The sequence below is a fragment of the Monodelphis domestica genome, chromosome 5, assembly GCF_027887165.1.
Source record: "Monodelphis domestica isolate mMonDom1 chromosome 5, mMonDom1.pri, whole genome shotgun sequence".
Classification (NCBI taxonomy): domain Eukaryota; kingdom Metazoa; phylum Chordata; class Mammalia; order Didelphimorphia; family Didelphidae; genus Monodelphis; species Monodelphis domestica.
The window spans coordinates 110,792,871-110,818,095 of NC_077231.1; the positions used below are offsets into that span (position 1 = coordinate 110,792,871).

The window sequence follows — 25,225 nt, forward strand, 5'->3', positions numbered from 1 at the left end:
GGGAATTATCCACATTTGGCCCCTGATTCTTGCTGAGATGGAGATGTGCTCCCCATACATCCATGCAGCAGCATCTGCAGGCTCTAGAGCCGTCTTTCTGCATGCCTTGTCTGCATGGTATATACAGAGCTTTTAGAGATTGGTGGAGTGTTTGGGAAGTCATTACTTTGATTCTTGAGCAGGGCTCAGAGCAAGCTGCCCTTTCAAATCTTCTGGTACCATCTGGAATTATTACTAAGCCATGGGAGCAGGGAAGGCAGAGAACCCAACATTCAACCTCACTTTTTAAAAAATGGAACACTGGGAAACACTGGAAAGCATTGTTTCCTCTAGGAATCAGGCAATGGTCATGCAGTCCCTTCATGCCTTTCCCTGGGGTCAGCTTCTGGCTGTCTAAGTTTTCATACAGAAAAACTGCTCTTCTGAAAATAGGACAAACAAATAGAAAAAGGGCAAGACTTGAGGCTGCAAAGGCAGCCCAGACAAGATCAGTCAGAGGCCAATTCCAGCCCCTTAAGCTGAAGTCACTATTTAATCAGGTAGCCAGAGAGCCAGCAGACTGCTCGATCTCCGTTAGCAGTACGAGGGGCTCCTCGTTTTCACCTTCACATTCTGACTCTCCACTCTGCTGAACCCAGAGCTCAGGGAATCCATACCTAATGTAAATCTCTGAAATGCTGGATGGTCAGGAGTCCTTCAATTATCTTTTCGTGCTGATTTCCATATGGGTCCTCCACAGTCATCAAGCATTCCTACTCTGTTTGCCAACTTCCTCTAGGAGGAATAAAATCTAGCCAGAGGTATCCCTTCTTATAGTGAGGGCATTTAGACCTATCTTAGAAATTACCCAGTTCTGGGGGCAGCTGGGTGATTCAGTGAATGGAGAGCCAAGCAGAGAGATGGGAGGTCCTAGGTTCAAATCTGGCCTCAGACACTTCCTAGCTGTGTGACCCTGGGCAAGTCACTTAACGCTCTTTGCCTAGCCCTTACTGCTCTTCTGCCTTGGAACCAATACACAGTTTTGATTCTAAGATGGAAGGTAAGGGTTTTTTTTTTTTAAGTTACCTAGTTCCCATGATAGGGAAGGAATTTGTAAGTAAATAATGACTTCTTGTCCTGTAGGACCATCAGATCTTGACTGGCATGACAAATTCGATTAAATCTCAGGATTCAGAGTGCCAACCCCCTGCCTCAACCCCAGCTATATATTTGTCAGTACCCAAGCCAGCATCTGTACCAGAAAAACTGTGCCATAGCCCAGGAAAACCACTTGTGATTGCAGGAAGGAGGAGTGAGCTATTTCAAAACTATTACCCCAAGTTCTCCCATACCTGGGAACTGTTCCCATCAACTTGCCTCTGCTACCTAGTCTAAATCCAGGACTCTTCACCAAGTACCTCAGCAGAATGTAAGCTGCTTGAAGGCAGAAACTATTTTGTTTCTGGTCTTTATATTCCTCTGATTGAGCACAATACCAGACATGTTCAACAAATATTTACCATACCTTAGATGTGCTCCAGATTTGGGCACACTGTGAACCTTAAGGCTTTCTTTGGGTTTCCATTTGTCTCATACTTTAGTGTGATAGCCCTTAGCTATATATATATATATATATATATATATATATATATATATATAAATGCATTGGGGAACATGAAGGAACAGAAAATAAAGGTCAAAGAAGGAGAGAAAAAAGGTGGAGAAAGCCATTTTACATGTCCCTTAATCCTTCCAGGAGCCACCTTCCCTCCCTAGCCAATGAAACTAAGAGGACTATAGGAAAATACAGTCTTTATTGTTTTTCTGAAACAACAAACAAGAAATATAATTTTGCCTTTAAAAATCTCCTGCCTTGTGCTGAAGACACCACCATTTTGAATCCCCTCCCCCACCCCTGGACCCCTATTAAAAACAATAATAACAGCAACCAGGTTTACAGCCAGCCCTTAAAGAAGAAGGAACACCTACCAACACAAGGGAAGGGTTGACCTATTGGGCTTAAGCAAGTAGTATCCACTCTCCAATTTAGTTGGGAGAAGTACCTTCTCAAAGATACCTTCCCCACTAGGCCCATCTTCCATCTCATTCCTTTTTTTTTCCCAATGGCCTACATATGCAGAGTTGGGAGAGTAGGTGAAAGGCAACCAGGACCAGCCCAGTCATACCCCATGATCTCTCCCCATCCCTCTTCTTGACAGTGCTTTGGCTGCACTTTTTCCTTGTATTTCCCTCCTGAGACATCCCATTAAAACCAGAACCCATTTGGGTGCCTAACAGCCCCTCAGTTGTTCCTTGGGAAACCATTGATCCAAAGATCAGACCCAGGTATTCCCAGGGCATGGTGAGAAACTCCACCAGCCATCAGATTCATAATGAGAAGGAAGAAGAAAGGAGGAAGGAGAGGAAAACCAGGGAGAAAGACTAGGGTTCCCACAACTCCTCCATGACCTTCCTCTTCCATTCCCACTCTCCTTGTACCTCGTTAATGCAATATATATCCTGTTATTATTGGCTACACTTAAAACCCAAATCTGTAGGTGCCTGGCTCAGATTCTGGTCCTCTGTTTAGCTATAATCAAAGACTCTTTGGAACAGGACCAAGCAGATTCCCCAATGGGCTCTTGCTTACCTATGCCTGGAAGAGCCCCCTGGAGCACTCTGGCCAGAAGTGAGCTTCAGTGAGAAACATGATTCTCTCTTGCTGACACTCACTTTCCCAGGTCCCTGCCCCATATTCCCCGACACCAGAAGAGTGTCACCAAGCCAAACAGCATTGTCCAAGGGTGATCCACCTCTGCTCCTTTGCCCAAGATCGCATTGATCAGAATATAAAGGAAGTAAGAGACATGCTAGTTTCCTTCCTCAGAACTCAGACTCTAGAGGGAAAATTGGGCTTCAGTGTACAGAGGTGGATGTCCGAACTGTGCCTAGTAGTGATGCTCTGTGCAGGCTCTGAACTGAGCAAGTATTCTGTGACTAGGAGCCTGAGCTCCCAGCCTTGCACCAGTCACAAGCATGATAGAGGCCTCTGGGGCAGGTGGGTCCCCAGAATATCCAGCATGCTAGGTTTGAGCTTGTTACCATGGAGATGGGCAGTCTGGTCCAGAAACAATACTTTATCCCACTTTAGCAGATAGCAAAAGAATCCTTGTGCTGTCGGATTTAGGTTTCTCTCCCTCATTGGCTGTAGAAGGCTACAGTAAGCAGGAAATTCTACAGTTGAACAGCTGACTGTCTGTTGTGGGGAAGTGACATCTCAGCTCCTCTAAGACTCTAGGTGTCTGCATCTTTGTGTGAATGTGTATGCATGACTACGCTCTGTGTGTGTATGTATGTGCGTAAATCAATCAAGTTTTGCTGATATTGCTGTGAGCACGTGAGTTTGTCTCTGTGAATTCAGGGGCAATGAAAAAGGAGAGTATTTGCAGATTGTGCCAGATTAAGGGTCATAACTACATCTGCAATGTAAGAAGTGTCTATATTCTCATATAGTTGTATTCATAAGAGTAGGGTAGGTTCATTCCTGTGGCCAGACCATAGCTGAAAAGATAGAACCAGCTTTTGTCCTGAAGGGAGGCTAAGCATCTCTTCCCACCCCTAAAAGAATTGGCAGAAATCTTCCTCTGACCCCCATCACCATGACTCCCTTCTTCCAGCCAGAAGAATCATCACCATGACTCTACCCAGAGGAGAGGAAGAGGATGGTAAAAACATAATTCTAAAGTCCTCCCAAGAAGCGTCCCCTCTGCCCTCATCTGTTCTTCCTATGAGCCAGAACCTTTGGATAATCCCCACAAATGTATGCTTGAGGGGCAAATCAGGAGAGTTTCCAGTGAAATTCCAAACACTCTTGTTCATTGAGGCAGCTGGGCCATGGTTTCTTTGCCAGAAAGGGCATGGGAGGAAAGTAGGATTGAGGCAAGCAGTGTTCTGTGATCAGACTGAGACAGGAACTGAGTAATAGAAACTCAGGATCAACAGGAAGAGGGACTGGAGAGTTGCCCAAGAGAGAGGCTTGCTGAAGTCCCTGGCTCTCTCTCCCAGCCCTTTCTACTGAGGCCATAGGGGTAGGAAGGTCTCATGCCACAGAGGAAATCTGCTTCTGCTCTTCATGCTCACCCTCTGGGTCACCCATTAAAGGCTGGCGCTTCTTTAGCTCCCGATGATACTTGGCCATGAGGGAGGCATAAATGCATCCATAGGCAGCAGCCACAACCATCATGATACAAACAATACCACAGACCACACCAGCAATGATGACAGTCCCAATGGCCCGACGGACACTGACTGGTCGATATCGCTGTTTCTGGGGGCAGGCTGTGCTGGGCTCAGGTTCTGGCTCAGCCCCAGGCTTCGGTTTAACAGGCTCTAGGCTGGCCTTGGTACAGGGAGGCCCAGACACTTCCAACCCAGCTGAGCTGCTCTCCTCCAGCTGAGAGCAATAGTTGAACATCTCCATGGGAACCATCCGCATGTCTTTCCCTCTTAGCTCTTTGGGCATCGTACAGGCCAGCTGGTCTAGGCGTCCCCCTGTGCAAAAGAAAGAGAAAAGAATGGAGTGTTTAGCCTTCTATGCCCAAGGAACCCCTCTCCCACCTTCAAAGTTCCCAGAATGAGAGACCCAAAAGGTACAAGTACTGACCAGCACTGTGGCAGCCTTAAAAGTATCAGCTTGAAAAGGAAAAAATGGCTAATCCAGACTGATATGAGAAAGCTATCTTTATAATCCACTTGGATATATAAGACAGCACCTAGCACAGTGCCACATCCATGGTGGCTGCTTAATAAATACTATTTGAATGAATAAGACCCCCAACTTTAACCTTCCTAGGTAGGAGGAACTAAGAAAGAAAAAGCTGGGTGGGAACTCTCTCCTTTGTCACTTCTTTCTCAAAGACAACTAACAACCTTGTTGCTGTTATTTTTCCTATTGCCTATGTGGTTTTGGTTGCTCAATTCTATCCTTTGGGCTTCTTTCTTCCCCTTGCAGTGGCCTTCTCTGCCATGAAACTATCTCTTGCCATCACATATTGACCTTTTTGCAGAGTTTTTGAATACTAGCTCTTTAAGAGGGATGGAAAACAAGAAAGGGGCTTTCAAATCTTAGTTTCCTTCCTCTTTTTAAACTTATTCTCAGGGCCCCACCAAAGTAATTTTAATTTTATTTAAAGGCACTTTGACAGAAATTGCTGTAGAAATGAGTGGATGCTTACAAATGTGAAGCATGCCATTTTGTTGAGTAGATATGGATATCAGTTGGCTGATAGATGTTCAGTAAATGTTCATTGATGGTGAGGTTTTATGAGGAGGAGGAAATAAGTCTGTGATTTCACTGATATAAGAAACTCCCACTGAGGAAATTCCCTCTACTGATGCAGATCCACCCCTGCTCTATAACTTATAGATTCAGTTGCCGAGGGCACTAAGAAGTGAAGTGACTTGCCCAAGGTAACAGTCTAGAAAGAATGATGTCATTGATGAGGATTATGAATACATGTAAAAGCTATAAATAAGGTGGATAGAGGACAGTGTGGACAGTAAGAATATCTGCCTGGATATTCCATGAAATGATACAAAACTAGAAAGGATAGCAATCATGGTGGATAATAGAGCAAAGGCATTGAATAAATCTAATAAAATGTAATTCAATATGAATATGTAGGGGACAGCTGGGTGGCTCAGTGGATTGAGAGCCAGGCCTTGAGACCGGAGGTCCTAGGTTCAAATTTGGCCTCAGACATGTCCCAGCTGTATGACCTTGAGCAAGTCACTTGACCCCCATTGCCTAGCCCTTACCACTCTTCTGCCTTGGAACCAATACACAGTATTGACTCCAAGATGGAAGGTAAGGGTTTAAAAAAAATAGGAATATTGTAAATTCATTCATTTGGGTACAAAAAATCAATTTCACAAATATATAAGATGAGACATGTACAAAAATAATAGTTCTGAAAAGATCTAGGGGTTTTAGTGGATTTAAATGTCAATATGAATCAACCAAGTGTGACAGCCAAAAATGCTAATTTAATCTTGGGTCACATTAAGAGGAACATAACTTTAAAAATAGGGAGGTGATAAATTCACTATAACCTGCCTTTATCAAACCTCAACTTGTATGGTTAAGTTCTGCACACAAAGTTTAAGAAAGACATTGATAAGGGAAAGCTGGGTAGTTCAGTAGTTAGAGCACCAGACCTGGAAATGAGAGGTCCTAGATTCAAATCTGACCTCAGATACTCCCCAGCTTTGTAACCCTGGGCAAGTCAGAAGGAAGGAAGGAAGGAAGGAAGGAAGGAAGGAAGGAAGGAAGGAAGGAAGGAAGGAAGGAAGGAAGGAAGGAAGGAAGGAAGGAAGGAAGGAAGGAAGGAAGGAAGGAAGGAAGGAAGGAAGGAAGGAAGGAAGGAAGGAAGGAAGGAAGGAAGGGAGGAAGGGAGGGAGGAAGGAAGGAAGGGAGGGAGGGAGGGAGGGAGGGAGGGAGGAAGGAAGGAAGGAAGGAAGGGAGGAAGGAAGGAAGGAAGGGAGGAAGGAAGGAAGGAAGGAAGGAAGGGAAGGAGGGAGAGGGAGGGAGGGAGGGAAGAAGGAAGGAAGGAAGGAAGGAAGGAAGGAAGGAAGGAAGGAAGGAAGGAAGGAAGGAAGGAAGGAAGGAAGGAAGGAAGGAAGGAAGGAAGGAAGGAAGGAAGGAAGGGAGGAAGGAAGGAAGGAAGGAAGGAAGGAAGGAGAAGACAAAGGAAGGAGGGAAGGAAGAAGGAAGGAAGGAGTATCCAGAAGAGGTCATAATGATCAAGGGCCTTGGGTTCACTTTAGATAAGGATCAGCTGAAGGAAATAAGAATGTTTAGACTGGAAAAGAAAGGGTGGGGTGGGAGTGGTAAGGTGGATATGATAGCTGTGTTCAGGTATATAAGGCATGTGAAGGTAGAACCAGGATTTTATTTGGCCCCAGAGTGCAAAACCAGGAGTATCCAGGTAGTGGCAAAGAGGAAAAATGAGCTTGATGTTAGAGGAATACTCCCTAGCAATTAAATCTGACTAAACATAGAATGGGCTGTCTAGAGAAATGCTGGGTTTCTCTCTTTGGGGATCTTCAAGAGGAGGCTAGACAACCATTGATTGACTACGTTCTGGGAAGAAATCTTGCATTGTTTGGGTTAGATGGCACTTGAGTCTCCTTTTGACTAAATTCTGGGATCTGACCATTTTCCCTTCTTCTTACTTTCAGTGAAGTCCTAGACCTAAATAATGAACAACCTACAAGTGATTCCAAATCCAAGTCCTGGGCACTCTCTCCCTGAGCCCAGCTGATGGTGTTCCAAACAATAGACATCATTCTTTCTCCAAACTGGTGGTGTGAACTCCACTCTAGGTTCTTTGGGGGATTATGGGATTGTTTCTCATCCAAGGAATAGGTCCAAACAACCTTCCTCATTATTTGAACATGGGTAGGGACTGGCCCTGAGATTTCATTGGTATCAAGAACTTCTTTATCCTCTCTTTTCTTTAGATAATTTTGAAACACCTTGGAACTTCTCCTAGGAAATAATTGTTTTATTTCTATTTCCTTCTTCTAAACTCAAAGTATGGGAAAGGGATGAAAAAGTAGGTAAAATTTGAACCATTTGCTTCCTTATTACAGATCTGATAGAAAAGTGCATTCGGAGAGAAGGCAGAAGCTGCTAGCAATAGAATTTAAATCCTGTTTTCTGTTTTTCTGGCTACGTGAGAACTGAGGGCATTGTTTCTAAGGCAGAAGACGGTCATCTTTCCTCTTTGCCTCCCCTTTACATTCCACCTTAACGTAATCCCAAAACAAAAAGTCCTTCTGCCCCACAACAACCCAGAATCCTTTCCTTGCCCCTCCCCCAAAGAGAGCAGCTCTGGTGATTGCCCTGGACCTGGGTTTGAGTCTTATATCTGCCACTAACTAGCTGTGTGACAGTGACCGAATCGCGACCCTTCCTGGGGGGTCTCCGAGACCCAAGGGACTTTAGGCATCGTCCAGCTGAATGCCCTCGTTTTAGAAATAAGGAAATGGCGAGCTAGAGAGAAAGAGCTCCCCGCGGTCACGTGGTCTTTCCACCCCGCTAAGCTGCCTCAGTCCTCTCAGCTTCCTGCCACCGTCTCTGCCACACAGCCTCAACTAGGTAAAATCAGGTTAAGTTGAACTTCAAGGGAAACCTTCAAGAGGCAAAAGGAATGAAACAGCAGCCTGAAACGGGAAGGGGAGAAAGGCAGAAGGGCAGTCCCACTCCTTTGTCTCCCTGCTGCCTGGCTGGGGGGGCGGACAGGGGGGCGGGGAGGGAAGAGAGGCTGATTGTAGCGGGATGAGCCTCAGCTCTTTTTTAGCACCAGCTGGCAAAACCACCTCCTCCCTGATGGCTGCTTCCCTGAGTAACCGAGCCTAGTTCAGGAGAGGCGAGCTGGCGCCTGGCAGCCCATGCGGCGGCTTACCCCGGTAGGAGAACCACTCCATCCAGTGCTTGAAGTCGCGCAGGTTACAGTCGCACTCCCAGGGGTTGTCCCCCACCTGAAGCAGCTGCAGGCTCACCAGGGGCTCGAAAGTCACGCGGTCCAGGTTCTGCAAGCGGTTGGAGCGGAGGGAGAGAGAGCGCAGAGCCAGGAGGCCGTCGAAGAAACCCGGGGGCAGCTGAGCCAGCCCGTTGATGGACAGGTCCAGGTGGCGGAGGAGGGGCGCGTGCTGCAGCAGATCCCTGTCCAGGGTCCTGATGCTGTTATTGCGCAGCTGCAGCTCGGTGAGGTTGGCCAAGTCCCCAAAAATGGCCTGAGGCAGCTGGTCCAGGAAGTTGTTGGACAGGTCCAGCCTCTGAAGGCTCGACAGGTTAGAGAAGACCCAACTGGGCAAGACGTTCAACTTGTTATTCAAGAGTAAAAGGGTTCGAGTGGCGGCAGGCACATCCGGAGGCACGCTGGAGAGCCCCAGGCCGCTGCAGTCCACTTCCAGACTCCGGCTGTCACATTTACACGAGAAAGGGCAGGTGGGGAGAGTCTCGGCAGCATACAGGGAAATCCAGCAGGCGATCCCTGAGGAAAGGGCAGAAAGGAAAAGTCAGACTCAAAGTCCTAAAGAGAAAGTGACAGGCAAGACAGAGAAACAGAGTCAGAAACAGACAGAACTTGAGAACCTCCCGGAAAGTGTCTCCCAGCTGAACAGCCTCATTGCCGGTGGCGCTTCCTCCCGGTCATCCTAATGGCTGCTTTTTATAGGCTGCTTTTCAATTCACAAAGTGCTCTGTATTCATTTTTTTTCCTTTCATCCTCCTGTTGACTTGGCAAGGCAGGTAGTACACGTTTTATCACGCCCATTTTATAGATAAGGAACTCCAGGTCTCTAGGTAGCTAAGTAACTTGCCTAAGATCACCTAGATGTGGCAGTTAGAATTCAAAAACAGGTATGTGGGCTCCAAATCCAGGGTTCTTTCAGTGTCTCCCGGCAGCCTATCACATGATCGGTGGTGGGCTAGAGAGGCAGAAGTAGGGCATTCCAAGGAGAGAGATTGGTGCGAGGCAAGGCACAGTACATGGGAATATGGGCTGTGAACAGATGGGTCTGACTAGAGCAAAGGGTTTATTTAGAGTTCAGTGGGAGATAACAAGTGAGCCAGGTTAGGGGCCAGGTTGTGAAAGATCTTGAACGTTAAACTAAAAAAATCCAAACCTTGCAGGCAACAGGGAATCACTGAGAGTTTTTAAGCAGGAGAGTGATTTTGTCCTAGGACTGGTCTCAACATGTAGGATTTATTCAAGTGGGAAACTGGTAAGAGAGCTGTTTTAATCCAAAAGTGAAATGATATGGATCTGGACTATAGCAGTAGAATCAGGAAATGAAAGGAAAGGAAAATGACTAAGGGCTATCTTAGGAATATAGATACAGAGCTAGAAGGGACATTAGAGATCATCTAGTTCAGCCTTCTCATTTTACAGTTAAGGAAACTGAGATCAGAAGAGATTCAAAGATTTGCCCAAGATTTTATAAATAGCAAGTAGCAGAACTAGTCCTTGAACTCAGATCCCTTGACTCTTAATCCAGTACTCTTTTTGCCATGGATGAAGGAAATATTAAAAGGAAGAATCAACATGCCATAATGACCTGTATCCTGTAGCCCAACCATGCCTTTCACTGTTTCTAGTGCACAAGTTCCAACAGAGAATGTCCTCCTCAAAGCCTCAAACACTGTCACCTCCTAGAGGGCCCTGGAGAGCTACAGGTAGGGTGAACTACCTCATAAAGGTAAAGGGGAAGCTTGAAGCAAGCAATGATTAAAATGATATCTAAAGATGCCATGGAGGAAAGGTCAAAACTGCTCCACAGGATGTGGGCCAGTCTCATAAATGCTCAACCAAGTTGAGTTCCATGGGTCACCTATCTCAAACCCCTATCTCAGGGAAAGGAAAGTAAAAGACTTAAAGATATTAGAAAAAAAAAAAGCTCTTCTTGCTTATTTCCCAATGTCATTTAGAAATCACTGCCAGAGGGGGAATACTTGCTTAAAAGAAAATTAGTATCTCCTCACCACTTTGCTGTTTCCCCCTATGGTCACCCAAAGGCATGCTATGCAAAGAATGGAGAGGTAAATCAGGAGCCTGCAACAATAAATTTACATAGCCCAATGCTGCTAAACTTGTGAAAGATCCAATAGGGAGGCCAATTGCCTCCTATACTCATGAATAGGTAAAGCCCTTCCTCTAAGGAAAAGATCCACTCTTCAGAGTCATGAGAATGACACATGCATAGTGGTTCACTGAGCAAATAATGCTTGGGGGGATAAGACTCTTCTAAGCAAGGTTCATAAGACTTAGATCTGGGAGGAAACCATAGGAATCCTGTAGTCCAAAACCTTCATTTAAGAAACTGAGACCAGAGAGAAATTAGGCTCACCCAAGATTACCATTATTTAGTAACTAGTAGAGCTGTGATTCAAATTCAAGTCATCTGACTCCAATCTTAGTGCTTTTTCCAACATCCTACAATACAAGCAGCCCAGAAAATCTGGGCAATTTCCCAATAGGTGGACTACAAATGAAGTTTCCTTCATTTCCACTCTCTATATCTTACTCAACTATTATAGGACCACAATGCTGGTCATCCATGAAGGAACCTGGAAAGAGTGCAAGGCTCAGAAGTCTATGTTCAAAACTTTGCTCCAAAATGTACTAGTGGTATCATTTTATTAGCAAGTCACCAAACATTTAAGTCTCAATTTCCTTATCTGTAAAATGGGAGTAATAATACTTGCACTATCCACCTCACAGTCTTATCCAGAAAGCATTCTCACAGTGCTCCCTATAAGGGAGTTATGATGAGATATGGACAAAAATGGGCTGGGAAGTAGCCCATGGAACCATAGATTCTCAGAATCAGAATGGCTCTCCTACTCATCCCTGACATATAGTCATCTCACCTCTGCTTAAATACTTTCATCAGAAGGGAAGCTCATTACTTTGTACAGCTACCAAGAGCTGGTCAGCTCACATTACTAGAAAGGTTATGTCGAACCAAAATCTATATCCATTCAACCATAACCCATTAGTCCTAGTTCTGGACCCTAGTCTAGAATAACCCAAACTATAAAGTGATAATAAATATGTACAAAAATGACACCCTCCACCCTGAAAGTAGAAACCATCTGTCTGTCTCTCTTCATCTTTTTCCCTGTACTGAGCATAGTCAGCATATACCCACAACCTGCTGGTCCCCATGTCTCTCCTCTACAAGCCATGTTGGCCAGAGAGGGGCAGGATGGGAGGCACAAGGAGAAGGGCAGCTTTAATTCCTCCCTGCTTTATTGACCCCAGTCAAGGAGAGGCAATGAACCCTTTCCGTGTGTGTGTGTGTGTGTGTGTGTGTGTGTGTGTGTGTGTGTGTGTGTGTGTGTGTGTGTGTGTGTAGGTGGGGATAATACAGCAAGCCCTTACCAGGAGGAGACTGGCTGCCTTGACATCCTGCAGAGGGTGGAGCAGGGGTTAGAAGGAGAAGGATGGGACCTGCTCCCTTTCCTGCCTGTGTAACAGGGAGGATTGATGACAGCCTGGAAGCCACAGCAGGAGGCTGACACCTGAGCCTCTTTGTCCTGAGCAAGAAGTAAGAGTGGGCAGGGGGAGTGTTAGCCAGTTGAAGGCCTTCTTTAGGCCATCTGGGGACACCTGTTCCCCACTCCCACCTTATCACACCCTTCTAGACAAATGGAGCATCTCTAGAAACCACCTCATCTCTTGGACTGCTCATCAATTTACCTCTATGCCCTTGACTCCATCTACTCCTCTGATATTGTTACTATAATCCCTGGGAAATCTTTACTTCCCAACCTTAGGAAAAATAAGAACTGAGCACAGGCTGAGGCTTGAGTGTCCACCCTTCAGGCTACTTGCCAGGAAATGGGGATGAATGTTCACTAAACTTTGTTCCCCACAACCCTCCGCTAGATAGGCAGGGCAGCAAGAGAGGAGGCTCAAACTCTGGTGTCAGGAAAGCATGAGGCAGCTTGGCAGGAGGTTTAGTGATCCTAAAATGAGGCTGAAAGAGGATCTGGCTAGCTCAGAGATCAGCAACCATCCCTCAGTGAATAATTCATGCTGTTCATGGAGCAATGAAAATGGACTACAAAGGCTAGTCCCAGGGAGAAAGGGGGGGGATATATATATGTATATATATATATAAATATATCCCATAGCCATATGTAACCCAGGAGATGGAAAAAGCCTAGTGCCTGTAGTCAAAAGACCTGAGTTTGAGAGAGCCTGCTGTTTCTCAGCTGTAGTATGGATGTGGGCATGTTATCAAGCTTCCTGAACCTCAATTCCTTCATCTGTAGAATGGACATAATAATCTTGTGAGACCTTACCTCAGAGGACTTGTGAGAGGAAAGCACTTTGTAAACTGTTAGGTTTTGTATAAATGTAGACTGTTGTTTTTCACCTGGGACAAGACACCCTCTCACTCATACCCTGCTCCTGCACCTTGGTCATTTAGAAAAATAATATAATCATCCAAGATTTCTTTCTCCTCCAGAGAACTCCCAGGTATCTGTCTTTGGCTTTATTGTGCTTTTGGGGGTGGGGACTAGCAGGGAGATATGTGGGTAGGTAAGTCACTTAAGTTTTCTTGACCTCTGGTTGCTCAACTATAAAATGAGGCAATATTATATTATTTCCATATATCTGTAATATATTATCTCTAAGAGTCTATCCATCTAAAATCCTATTACTATTTTCTTCCACTTTACAGATGGAATGACTGAGGTACAAAGAGCTTATAAGTTCTCCAGTGAGTAGTTAAACCAGAACTATCTTAGTTCTAGAAGTCTCTGAACTCCCAATTAAACAAGCATGTTTGAACTATAAGACAAGGATATTTGGCATGTTGTGGTATGGGCCAGAGTGAGGAGGGGAGCTAGATAGACCCCCTCCATTGTATCTCTGGTATCAAACTCCCAAAGTTCAGCCCAGAAGCAGACCTGGGGCAGTGTGGTGTGGTGTAGTGCAGTCATTCATGGAGAAGAAGCTGGCAAAGTCATTCTCCCCATTCTGCATGTGTAGAAAGCTGAAGTCTAGAGAGGGGAAAGGACTTATTTCAACTTACCTACTGAGGCAGAGGCCCCACATTTGTGAAATTTGGGTATGGTAGTTACAATGTGCTGTAACAGAAGAGGGCCACTGGCTGGGCAAGCTCCCAATTTCCAGACCAATGCTGAGGACATTCAGGGTAGCTCCTGCTCAGACTTCACTTTCAGCCTAAGGTCAAAAGCATCACACCACACCAAGCCCACACCTCTCCCCACCAGCCCCTCTCCACTGGATAAGGATCATACTCACAGGAGAGCTGCCTCCACCTTGGGGAAAGCTTGTTTCTCCACCATGGACCAATGCCCAATGGCAGCATGATGCTGAACCCTCCAGGTTCTCTTGGCCCTTGATCCTTTGGAAGACAGGAGAGCCCTGGTTTGTCCTGCCTGTCAGTCCTAAAGGAGAGAAGAGCAGAGGAGGGAATTGGAGGCGTCTTTCTGGCACTGATGCTTGGGGGAGGGTTAAGGAGAGAACCCTGGTGTCTTTTTACACTCCCCATCATTATTTATTTGCTAGGGGATGGGGATGGGGAACATAAGGGAGATGTGTCTGACCTCTCTCAGACATCTCAGAGTAGGCTGAGCAAGACTCAGCTCTTTAGAGCAGTCAAGTGGGATGGTCTATTGATCAGACTCTATTCAAAGAACCATTTATTAGATAGTTCTCAGCTCCGGGAGATAAAGTGGGGGAAGAAGGGGGATCTCAAGATTGCTGCTAGAAGATGTAGCTCTGAGGGCAGCATGAAGATGGATGGCTGAGGGTAGAAAAATCTGTGAAAGCATAGAATGCCCAGGTTTGGTATCAGAATCTTTAGGCCACTACAAGGTAGAGGGACTGGAAAGAGAAGGGGAGCAGGCTGATTACTTACTTACTCTTCTGGGCATTGAAGAGGTGCTGTGACTTTGTATCATGGTTTGTGCTTATAAAGCACTGACTAGTTCTCAATTTACCCCTTAGTAGGATGTATTTTGGATTATACAAATGCTCCAGGGTTTGGAGCATCTCTATTTTAAAGGGAAAAAAAAACAAAAAACTGTGATACCTAGACTGGGGGGTCCTATGATTGCCCCTCCCCCTCTTCCTCACTCCCACCCCTTACATTTTCTCACCCCTGGAATGTCTCTCCTACCATGTGCACTGAGATGGCAGTGATTCAGCCCTTCCCAGGGCTTCTGCTGGAAAAGGGGGACAGAGGTGTGCCCCACGGACAGCCTCCAGCTCCCCTTTTCTCTTTGGAGGTGAACTGGAATTTGCTGTCTTCCAAAAGCAAGTCTATAATAAGGCTCATCAGCTTAAGGGTTCATGCTGCCACAGCTGCACACTCTGGAGAGACAGAGAGAGAGAGAGATACATATACACACATACACAGACACACATACACACAGTAAAAGAAGAAGTCTCAGGGCAAAGAGAGGACTAGGAAATGGGGAGAAGGGAAAGGCAGAGGCAATATTGCCATTTCAGATAGGAAAGGAGGGAAGAGAATATTTGTCCCAATTTTTCTAGAGACTCAGATACTACATATCAACAACCTTATCAATAAGAGTTGAGTAAGAGGGATAACAGGTGCACCATTACTGTTGCCCCCCCTTTCCCCCTTCCAGAGTGGTTTTCTACAGGAATATGGCAGGGACAAATAACTACAGCTGACATAGGATATGTCTATGTGTAAGAATATGTATGATATGTGTGTGAAGTTAGGTATGAGGAAAGAAGAATAGAGTCCATATTAAAATTCTCTCTCCCTTCCCTTATTGTTCTCCCAAAATGAAAGTCCAGCCCAAAGTAGGCTAGCCTTGTAATATTGCACAAATATAGCTCTGCTGTGCTTAGTTTTCCCAGTTCCCCTCCAGATCTCAGTAAAAATAAGTGCATCAGAAAAGGAGGCAGGTGAGCACTTACCCCAAAGGGTCCAGTTCCCTGGTTGCCAGGTCTATACATCCCTGGGGGCTGCCTGGCTGCTGCTTCCCCCTCTCTGGCTCCAGCTACTGGTTCCTTTTACTCCTCCTTCCAGCCCTATCTAATTCTCTACCCCTGAAGAGCCAACAACAGAGTTGAGCTGACAACCAGCTCAGGGAGGTGGATCCAGTAGCCAGGAAGCTTGAGTCTTATCTCAGAAATCCCAGCATCTAGCAAGCCTATCTCTCCCAAGGCATTAGGATCTGCCTAGAGTTCTCTCCCTCCCTCTGTTCTCCTTCCTCCTCTCCCTCTGCCAAGTTAAATAGATAGCTCTGCTCCTTGAACCTCTGGTGTAGCTGCCTTTACTGGTAATATTGCCACCTTGTCTGCCACCAGTGGTTTGGCTGAGAACAATCTTACCTGGATAGCTTGGTTTTGTTCTAGAGAGGGAGCCCTTGATTAGCACTGGAAAAGAGATGCTTCCAGTAACCAACCATTTCCCCTTCTCTTATTTTTCCCTTTCTTTAGGAAAGCAATCTCCCAACATCTATTCTCTCTACAAAAGGATTCTCCTGCGTAGCAGTAGCAATGAGATATGTTCCCCTGGTCTATAACCCTTGTTATCCAAATTCTGCCCTGAGGTACAGAGTCTAGATTCTGAGCTCCATTAGCACAGCCTTCCACCTCATTCCAGCATCCACAGAACAGCAGATTTAGGGAAATATTTGAGCTTTCCAACTTTCCCCTCCCACAGCACCCAGGAACATGTCTTCCTTCCTCTGAGAATTCTCTGTCTCAAGAAATGCAGGAAAGCTGTAGCCCCCAATCCCGAATTATAGCATGTTCTTAAGGCATGTCTTTCCAGACCAAGAAATAACCCAAGCTTGATGATATGGGCACAAAACATGGAGTCACCTACCTCCCCACATCTGGACTCCTAGAATAATGTGTTCCCTATAGGAAACTGTAAAAGATATATGCATGGATATGTGTCAGATATACCTCAAGGACATATTGATTCATGTACAGACAAGCACAGGAGGATTAAAAAGCAAGTTTCTTCTATGGGAATACTCTGAGTGACAAGCATCCATACTTACATCACCTGTCAGACACTGTCAGGATCACAAAATCTGAGAATTATCCATGATCATACAGGGAGGTAAGATATTTCATGGAATTTTTTTAAACTAGAAGGCACATTCAAGATAATATTCGTTCAACTCCCTCATTTTACAGATGAGGAAATCAACATGTAGAAAGACTAAGTTACAGATCACACAGCTAGTTAGTAAAAGAGCTGGGAACAGAAATCAGGTATATTAACTTGCAGTTTGTTGTTCTTTCCATTTTAAAAGGATGGAACTGGAAATTAGTTTCAGGATACAGAGCCAGGGAGCCCCTCCACAGCTACATAGCTCAGCTGGCATATGCCATATGCCCCCTTTGCCTATCACCATTTACTGGCATCTGTAAAACTTTTGCAGAGTGGGGTGCACACATGGGCCTCCCCAGACACGTGCTTGCAGCTCTGTACAAAAGCACGTGACACAAACACACACCTACACAAAGCTACAGATACTCTCTCTCTCTCTCTCTCTCTCTCTCTCTCTCTCTCTCTCTCTCTCTCTCTCTCTCTCTCTCTCTGACTTGCTAGCTAATTTCTGACACCCATCCTTAGATGACAACACTCAAACAGCAAAGAAAGGAGCTTCCCAGTTTTCTAAATCCTCTCAGCAGGCAGGTATTCAGGGCCAGCTCCAGCCCAGAGTTCAATAAGGAGAGAATCAGCAAGCTACCAGGCAAAGGAGGTCCAAAGAAAACCCCTACAAATGATTTCGAGCCAGAGAAAAATCACTGAGCTCAGACTAGAGCCACGAACCAGAATCTTCTCTCTCATTTAACTTCTCTTCTTACTCTTCCTGGCTTCAAGCTTAGGTCTAGGTAATGGAATGATTGCTGTAGTAGGAAAACATTTTCCCTACTAGTAAATTGGAATTATTCACTCTTCCTGGTCTGTTCTATTTGCCTGAGGAATTCCAAACCTCTAACTAGCCTCTCTCATGCCCCTGGTGATCTGCCATGGGAAGAAAAACTGAAAGACCCAAAAGGGGATGAGCAGAGGGCATCTAGTCATAGAAGACTTGCCACTAAATCATAATTCCTGTTAACATTCTTCCCTCTCCCCTAAACACACACACACACACACACACACACACACACACACACACACACACACACGAAAAATGTGAAAACCTATATACAGCAAGCTAAGTAAATCCCATGATGCCAAACCTTTAGGTAGTGATGGCAAGTGACTTTTTTAACCTTTCCCTCCTCTGAAAAAAATATAGAAAATACAAAATGCCTCCACAAGCACCTGGGGAAATATCCAGCTTACCTCTGATGCAGCCTAACTCAAATACCTCAAGTGAACTAAGGTTAGACATCTAGACTTATCTGGTATGGGGAAATGGTAAAGAATTTAACACTCATCTCCAAGTGGGATAATGCCAGAGGACAACACTGTGTAAATGTCCCTTGGAGAGATGTAGAAATAGAACCCAGAAATCCATGTCTTCCTAGCTTACTGAACACCCACATGCCTCCTGCCAGAGGACCCTCCCTCCCCCAATATTATACAGCCTCATTAGTAAAGGGGGTGACCTACATTGGGGAGGCTTGGAGAACAGCTGCTGCAGCAGGCGCTGACCAGCTGCTGAAATAAATTAACAGTCTGAGGGGGGAATCCACAGCCAGAGTGGGGATTAGGGCACAGGATCTGGGGGTTATTGCCACAAGAGTCTCTCCTCTCCATTCCCTTCAAATTCTGCAGCTCTAAGATTTTTTTTAACTGCTTCCAGTCCTCGGGCATGCCAAAATTCTAATTTCATGTACCTGGGTGCCAGGGATTATGATAAATGGGGGAAGACTTCCACTACAGTATTGATTCTGTGCCTCTTTCAGTTGAGCTTTAAGGCACAAGTGGTGACTGGTTGAATCAATTCCATCCAATTCAACAAACATTTTCTTAACAGTTACTATGGAGGCAGCTAGATGGCTCAATGGATAGAGAGCCAAACCTGCAGATGGGAGGTCCAGAGTTTAAATTCCTAGCTGTGTAACCCTAGCCAAGTCACTTAACCCTCATGACAAAGTATTTATTCTAAGACACAAGGTAACAGTTGAAAGAAAAAAACCAATTACTATGTAAAAGGTACTGTGTATGAACTGGGGATATGTAGACAGAAACAATATAATCATTTCCTCAAAAGAGTTAATATTCCATGTAAGAGACTCTATATCTAGATAAGAAACACAAGGTAATCTGAGGATAGAAAAAGCCCTAGAAGCTAGAGAGAAAGAGAATAGAATAAGGAAAGGCTTCTAGAAAAATGATGTCTTAGAAAGCCATGAATGAAAATAAATATTTTGAGGAGAGGAGTTGAGGAGGGAGAGCAATTCAAGCCTGAGTGATAGACTAAGGGAAGGCACAGAGATGGCAAGATTAAGTAGTTTTAGGCAGGCTGAGTGCCCTCCTCAGGCTATAGAACCCTGGAGCAACTTCAAAAATCCCTGGTGTCACCCTAATAATGTGTCACAGACTTGGCAAAGTCCCAGAGATGGAGCCTGCCAAGCCATCTGAAACCTAGAGTGGGGTGCCTGAATGTACCATAGTCTTTGAGGGATACTCTGGGCATAGAAGCACACTCCTAATCTCAGTCTGTTCCTAAACTAACCTCCTTTTGGGGGTTCCAGAGTTATGAGAAGAGCAAGGTTGAGGAACTACAGGAACTATAGTGAAAAATCTCTCACTTCCCAGAATTTGTAGTAGTAATAATGGGTTTCCCTTCTGCCTCAAGGTCAGGGATGAGAGAGATCAAAAAAAGGACGCAGAAGAAGAGGATGATTGAGAAGGCCAGCAATGCTGGAGGCAATATAGATGGAAGAGTCCTAGAACCACATGGCTAAAGTGGAGAAATTTTAGGAAAAGGGAGATGTTAGAAGTTGGCACCTAGAGAGGAGATAGGATCATATAATTTAGAGCTAGACGGGACCTTAAAGATCATAAGAACTGCTGAAGTGCACCAGAGAGAAATGGAAACTGAAACAATGAGGGGGAGAAGGGCAGGAGAAAGAGAAGACCAGAAATAGGGAGCTCTAATGTGCATGAAATTGAGTAGACTATATAAATTTCCCATAGACCCAGAGGGAATTTCATGGAGTAGAAGGGAGAGGAGGAAAGAGGACCAAGCAATAGATTTCCTAGTAAAACCTCCCGCCCCCAGCTAAGGCAAAGGGTAAGAGTGGGATAGAGTTTGTCATTGACATATAGAAAGCAGAGGGAGCAAGGGTGGCTGCTTTGTTCTTGTCCTTTCCAAGATCATAATCTATTTCTCAACCTTCTATCCCTCAGTTTTCATTTCTTCCAGCCAGATTAACCCCTGGAATTGAGCTTGGCTCATAGCCCTTCAATCTGAAGGAGGAAAGAGAAACTCTTTTCCTCTCCCCCAATATATGGGCAGTGAGCACAGAATATAGAATTTAGACTCTAGGACAATTGTCAATTTACATACAAATGAGAAAACTCAGAGGTGCCCCATCTGTTGACTCCCACCCCAGTGCGGTGATCTCTCCCTTGACTCATACTGCTCTTACTGTGTTTTATATCCCCATTGGTTTTTAATATTGGTCAGATATTTCTGGATCAGGCAGAGGTCTCTGTGCCAAAGCTAGGGATTGAGAGGAGGGCTGGACTGATTAAGCAATAAGAGAAGCTTTTGATCTCCAGGGGAAATTGGGCCCCATATCCCACTTGGGGTTGCCTGAAGCCCAGAGATGAGATTGATACACCTTTCTGGGAGTTAAACCCTAGCATTCACCAAGAATTAAGCTGCATGACATAGGCATCTTACCAGGATACCCCCAAAATCTCCCCCTCCTCCTCATCTCAAAATACACACCAGTTCTTGAGCAGTGGAAAAACTTTTTTTTAAGTATATCTATGGCCTGAAAAGTACAGCTAACTTCTTATATGGTTCTTCCTTGAAACTATCACTTACCACCCAGCCCCAGTTCCCTGTCTCAAGCCCTCCATAAATAATTCTGTCCCCATACAAGCCAGACCCAGCAGGAATGAAGGGGAAAGTACCCCTGAGTCACTCACCGCTGTAGGGAGCATCTCTGTTATGAATGAACTCCATGTGATTGTGAAGGCAGTTCAGACATTACTCCCACTCACTCACTACCTGAGTCCTGTGTTCAGGAGGAGAGACTAAGGCCAAAGTTGGAAGGATCCTTATCTAAGGTGGATGAGATATCGGCAGGAAGGGAAAATTTCCTCCAGGAACTTGTTTCTTTACTCTAGAAATGTCACTCCACTGATGACAGGTGAAAATACAAATGCCTTCATTTCTTCCTCCCTGACCACATACAATCAGCTCTAAGGTCCTCCATGATCCACAATCCACATAAGGCTGCTTACTTACACACAGAACTAGAACTGAAGGGATGGGATGAGGGGTTTCCTCATCTGGGCCCCAGAGATGGTTTCTAGCCAACCCTCAAGAGAAGCCAGCTCTGCTGTTTGAGAAAATCCTATTTCTCCACCCCCATCCCCAGCTTTCTTGGCTTCTCTCCTTTGGCAGCTCCAGAGAGCTCCCTGCCAAATGGAGGACCCAGGCCCTCTGTGGTATAGTAGAACTTGAGGCAGAAGCTGCTACTGAATTTCTCTGCCAGCTAAATTTCTCCCCCCATATTTTTATTTCTCCACACCTATAAGCCCCACTGCCATCCTCTACCTTTCTTCTTTGCTCCCCAGAGAAGTATACACAATCAGAAATACTCAGGCATCATCCAGTGAACTGTGCCAGATGGACGTTATCATTAAAAGAAAACCATTTCAGGGGGAAAGGAGGCCTAGGTGGCCACCTGGAACAGAACCCAACCTAAAGTCAAGGGGAAAGAAGGGAATGTGAACCAGAGAAATCAGTATTGGCCCACTCTCTCTTTGGGCAAGTGCCAAAAGAGCCAAGTAGCACTGGCAGAGACCACCCCCCAGGACTGATTTTCCAATCCATTGTGGTCTGCTAGGACATAAAGTTGGGTATAGCATGACCTCCCATCCCAAGATGGGCCCATTGAGTTGTCTTCATAGCCTAAAGGTGGGCTGGCTCTGAGATAAAAAGCCCTTTTGGCATAGTTATGTGCCCCTTTGAACACATGCCTATATACATCACTCATCTCTCCCTCTCCTGGTGGGCTAAGAGTTGAGAGCAGAGAGCCTTGATTCTGTTTCCCAGATCCCTTTATAGTCATGGCCCTATCTATTTGAGGCTTCTCCAGTGGCATGGCCATATGGGTCATGTCTAGCCAGGGGAGGATTCCTCCTGTTTCCAGAATCAGAATTCAGACCACTTAGAAAGCAAAGACCCACATCCAGTGCAGACTGCAGGGTCCCTCAGAGTTCAGTGGTCTTGTCTCCATCCTATTCCTCATCTGGTCCCAAGACTTTCCCTGTTCTCTTGACATTGGCATTAGCAGCCTGATTATCCCATAGCCCCCCACTTCCTCATCCATCTCAGCAGCACCAGGTTCTTCAGGGCTCCTCTATGCTGGAAGCCAGTGTGCAGTCTGTGACAGCTCCTGGCTGTCTCTCTATGCTGCAGAGACTAGTTTCTATGCCACCCAGGGCAGGCAGGGATTGCTGCCATCTCCCCTGCTCTCCCCCCTCCTCAACTCCCACAGCTGCCACTGTCACCATCAACATGCATGCTCATCCATGGTGCCCATTCCCTTTCCCCGGGGGCCCTGGGGTCTCAGGGCTCCCTCAGCTGCCCTCTGGGGTCCAGTGGCCTTGGGCTCCACCAGTCTCAGCAGGTGGCCAAGGGCAGGAAGCCGCCGAGTGGGAATAAACAGTAGAGACGATCGTCCCCACCCCTCACCCCCACCGTGCAGCCCCGGCACTTACGGTCCTCCAACTGTCTCCTCGGAGCAGCCAGCTAAGCCTTCGACAGAGACCTGAAGAAACCCCAATGGCACCTTGAGCCCGAGCCTGGGCAGAACTGATGCCAGGGTCTTCCCCGACCCAGCAGCCTTCCTCCCCACCCTTGCCACGGGACCAGGACACTGGCACCGAGCACGCAGCACGGGGAAGATGGAATGACGGTCTTTCAGCGTGCTAGGGGGATGGGGCTCCTGGGTCAATAACAAACACACGGAGGGAGAGAGAGTGCGAGAACGCGTGTGCTCAAGCGAAAGAGACCGGCTAATGGAGTGACAGCTGGGGGTACATCTGTGATGACAGCAACAGCAGCACACAGAGGCACGCGCAGACACACAGGCGCATGAACACACACAGACACACACACACGGCATCCAAGGGCTGGAGGACGCATCCGAGGCTCACTCGGAAAAGGGTCACATTTGGGCTCCAACAAGCCTGCGGGGTTTTCATTCTTTCCAAGTCCACGGAAGGAGGGAGCGGGTTTACCTCTCATCTTGCTTCCCCGCCCCTCTCCAGGAGCCTCCACTCCCCCCACCCCCCCACCCCCGCCCCTAGTCTCCTTTTTTCCTTCCGCTCCCCCTCTGATTCCCTCCACCCTGCTTGTTTGGGAGAAAGGTGCCCAAGCCCCAAATAACAGCCCTAGGAGCTGACTCTAGTCCACAGGGAGTCTGTCCTGGAAGGAGAGGCGCGCAGGAGGGAGGAAAAGGCTGGCCTCAGCTTTGATTTCCCTCTCTCTCGGCCGAAGCAAGCTCATCTTCCAACAGAGTCTAATTGCGGTGAGCCACAGAGAGGTAAAGCGAGAGCTGGGACCAAAGGGCAGTCAGTCCCCTCTTCGGAAAGCAATGCCTGAACCCAACAAAGGCTCTAGGTCATATATAGGTCGGGCTACTCCAAAACCTGACCACTCCCAGGCTCCCAGGCTCCCAGGCTCCCAGACTCAGGCGACTGTAGACTGAGAGCTGGAAGGGACTCCAAAAACCAATTAGCCTTACCCATTTATTAGACAGTTGAGAAAACTGAGACCCAGAAGGCTTCAGGGACTTGCCTAAGGTCTCACACAGGTAGTAGGTGGCAGAGATAAACTACAAATTCAAGCCCTCTGACCTCAAACCCAGGGATGGTTCCACTGCACCACACTGCCAGGCTCTGCACTTTGTGGCAGGGACCACTGTGGCTATAGAGCTGTGGGCTTGTGGTAGAGAGACAGATGTGCCCCGATCTGCTTGTCATGGGTGAGTCCAGGCAGCCTGGCAGCCACTCAGTGCTCTGGGTTACTGAGAAGCTCCAGAAATGGTGGCAGGTTCTTTCATGTTTGAATTCCAGTTTGTCTCCATCAACAAACAGGTTGTGTCATGGAGAAGGGGAGTAAGGTGTGCAGCTGACAAAAGGGAGAGAAAATACCAAGAATCTCAATTATCCTGACACAAGTGTGGGAATTTTAGAAGTAGTAAAGTATACTGCTGTGAGGTCAAAATAAATCAGTGCATTAACCAGAAATGGGACCCCAGAGTTCATTGGGCATTGATCCTTAAGCCCTTTTTCTCCTTTTTAATACCATCGATGCTATATGTTGGTGTTGCTCAGTCTCTTAGTCAGCTTCTCTATATCTGCAGACTTTTGTCTTCTGGGTCTTGGAGTCGGGAAGACCTGAATTCAAATCTTGCCTCTGGTATTTTTACTAGGTCTGTCTGTGATCCTTGGTAAGCCACTTAGCCTGTCTCTCCTTGTTTGTGAAATGGGAGTGATAATAGAATCTCTTTCACAGGGTGTTGAGAGAACCAAATGAAAGGCTACCTTTAAATGCTTATATAAATGTTAGCTGTTATTATTATTTGGAGTTGTCAGAAGGCATATATTAAGTACCCCCTAGGGGCAAATCAATGGATAGAGAACCATATTTGGAAACAGGTCCTGGGTTCAAATCTGACCTCAGATACTTCCTAACTGTGTGACCCTAGACTTAACACCCCCCCCCCCATTGCCTAACCCTTATTGCTCTCCTGCCTTGGAAGCAATACTTAGTTTCAATTCTAAAATGGAAGGTAAAGGTTTAAAAAAAAAAATAGTGCCTACTACAAGCCAGACACTGTGAAATGTCAAGACAAAAGACAGTCTTTTCACTCAAGGAGTTCACAGTCTAATGGGAAAAGAACAGGCAAACAAATATGGACAAGTAAGCAATTTACAGGACAAGTTGGAGAGAAATATTTAGCAATAAAGGAGGTTAAGAAAGGCTTCTTGAAGAAGACAGGATTTTAGCTATGTCTTGAAGGAAGCTAGAGAAGCCAGGAGGCAGAGATGAGGAAGGAAAGGATGCCAGGCTTGGGGGACAGCCAGAAAATATGCTCTAAGACAGGCCCTGGAGTATTATGTGTAAGGAACAGCCAAGAGGTCAGTGTTACTGGATCACCAAGTATATTAGGGGGAGGGAGGGGAGCAAGGTAAGACCAGAAAAGTAGGAAGCCAAACAAAGGATATGCTATTTGATCCTGGAGGTAACAGAAAACCACTGGACTTTATTGAATAGGGCAGGTGATACTGCAATTAGGAAGATTAATTTGACAGCTGAGTGGAGGACGAACTGGAGTAGAGAAAGATTTGTGGCAGCAGGGAAATCAAACAACAGGCTATCACCACAATCCAGATGTGAAGTAATGAGGACCTGGACTAGGGTAGCAGCAGTGTCAGAAGAGAGAAGGGGGCAAGTGTGGAAGATGCTTTAAGAGTAGAATCAACTGGACTT

The 25,225-nt window shown here is 46.1% G+C and overlaps 2 protein-coding genes across 3 annotated transcripts in view; one reads left to right on the forward strand and one right to left on the reverse strand.

The window, feature by feature from the left end:
* The window catches only part of CACNA2D4 (calcium voltage-gated channel auxiliary subunit alpha2delta 4), a 169,838-nt gene that overhangs the window by 81,398 nt on the left and 63,215 nt on the right, over positions 1 to 25,225 (forward strand). The gene's annotated exons all lie outside the window — the stretch shown is intronic.
* On the reverse strand, positions 1,775 to 23,425 carry LRTM2 (leucine rich repeats and transmembrane domains 2). 2 transcript variants are annotated; one of them, XM_007503828.2, is made up of 5 exons: positions 22,447 to 23,425; positions 14,707 to 14,900; positions 13,827 to 13,972; positions 8,448 to 9,038; positions 1,775 to 4,530 (listed from the first exon to the last, which is right to left on the reverse strand). In XM_007503828.2, exons 3-5 carry the CDS (start codon positions 13,891 to 13,893, stop codon positions 4,079 to 4,081), a joined length of 1,110 nt encoding a protein of 369 aa, XP_007503890.1. In that variant the 5' UTR covers positions 13,894 to 13,972; positions 14,707 to 14,900; positions 22,447 to 23,425; the 3' UTR covers positions 1,775 to 4,078. The 2 variants fall into 2 exon arrangements, with proteins under 2 accessions (XP_007503890.1, XP_003342033.2); XM_003341985.4 differs by lacking the exons at positions 14,707 to 14,900; positions 22,447 to 23,425 and having other exon boundaries at positions 13,827 to 14,618.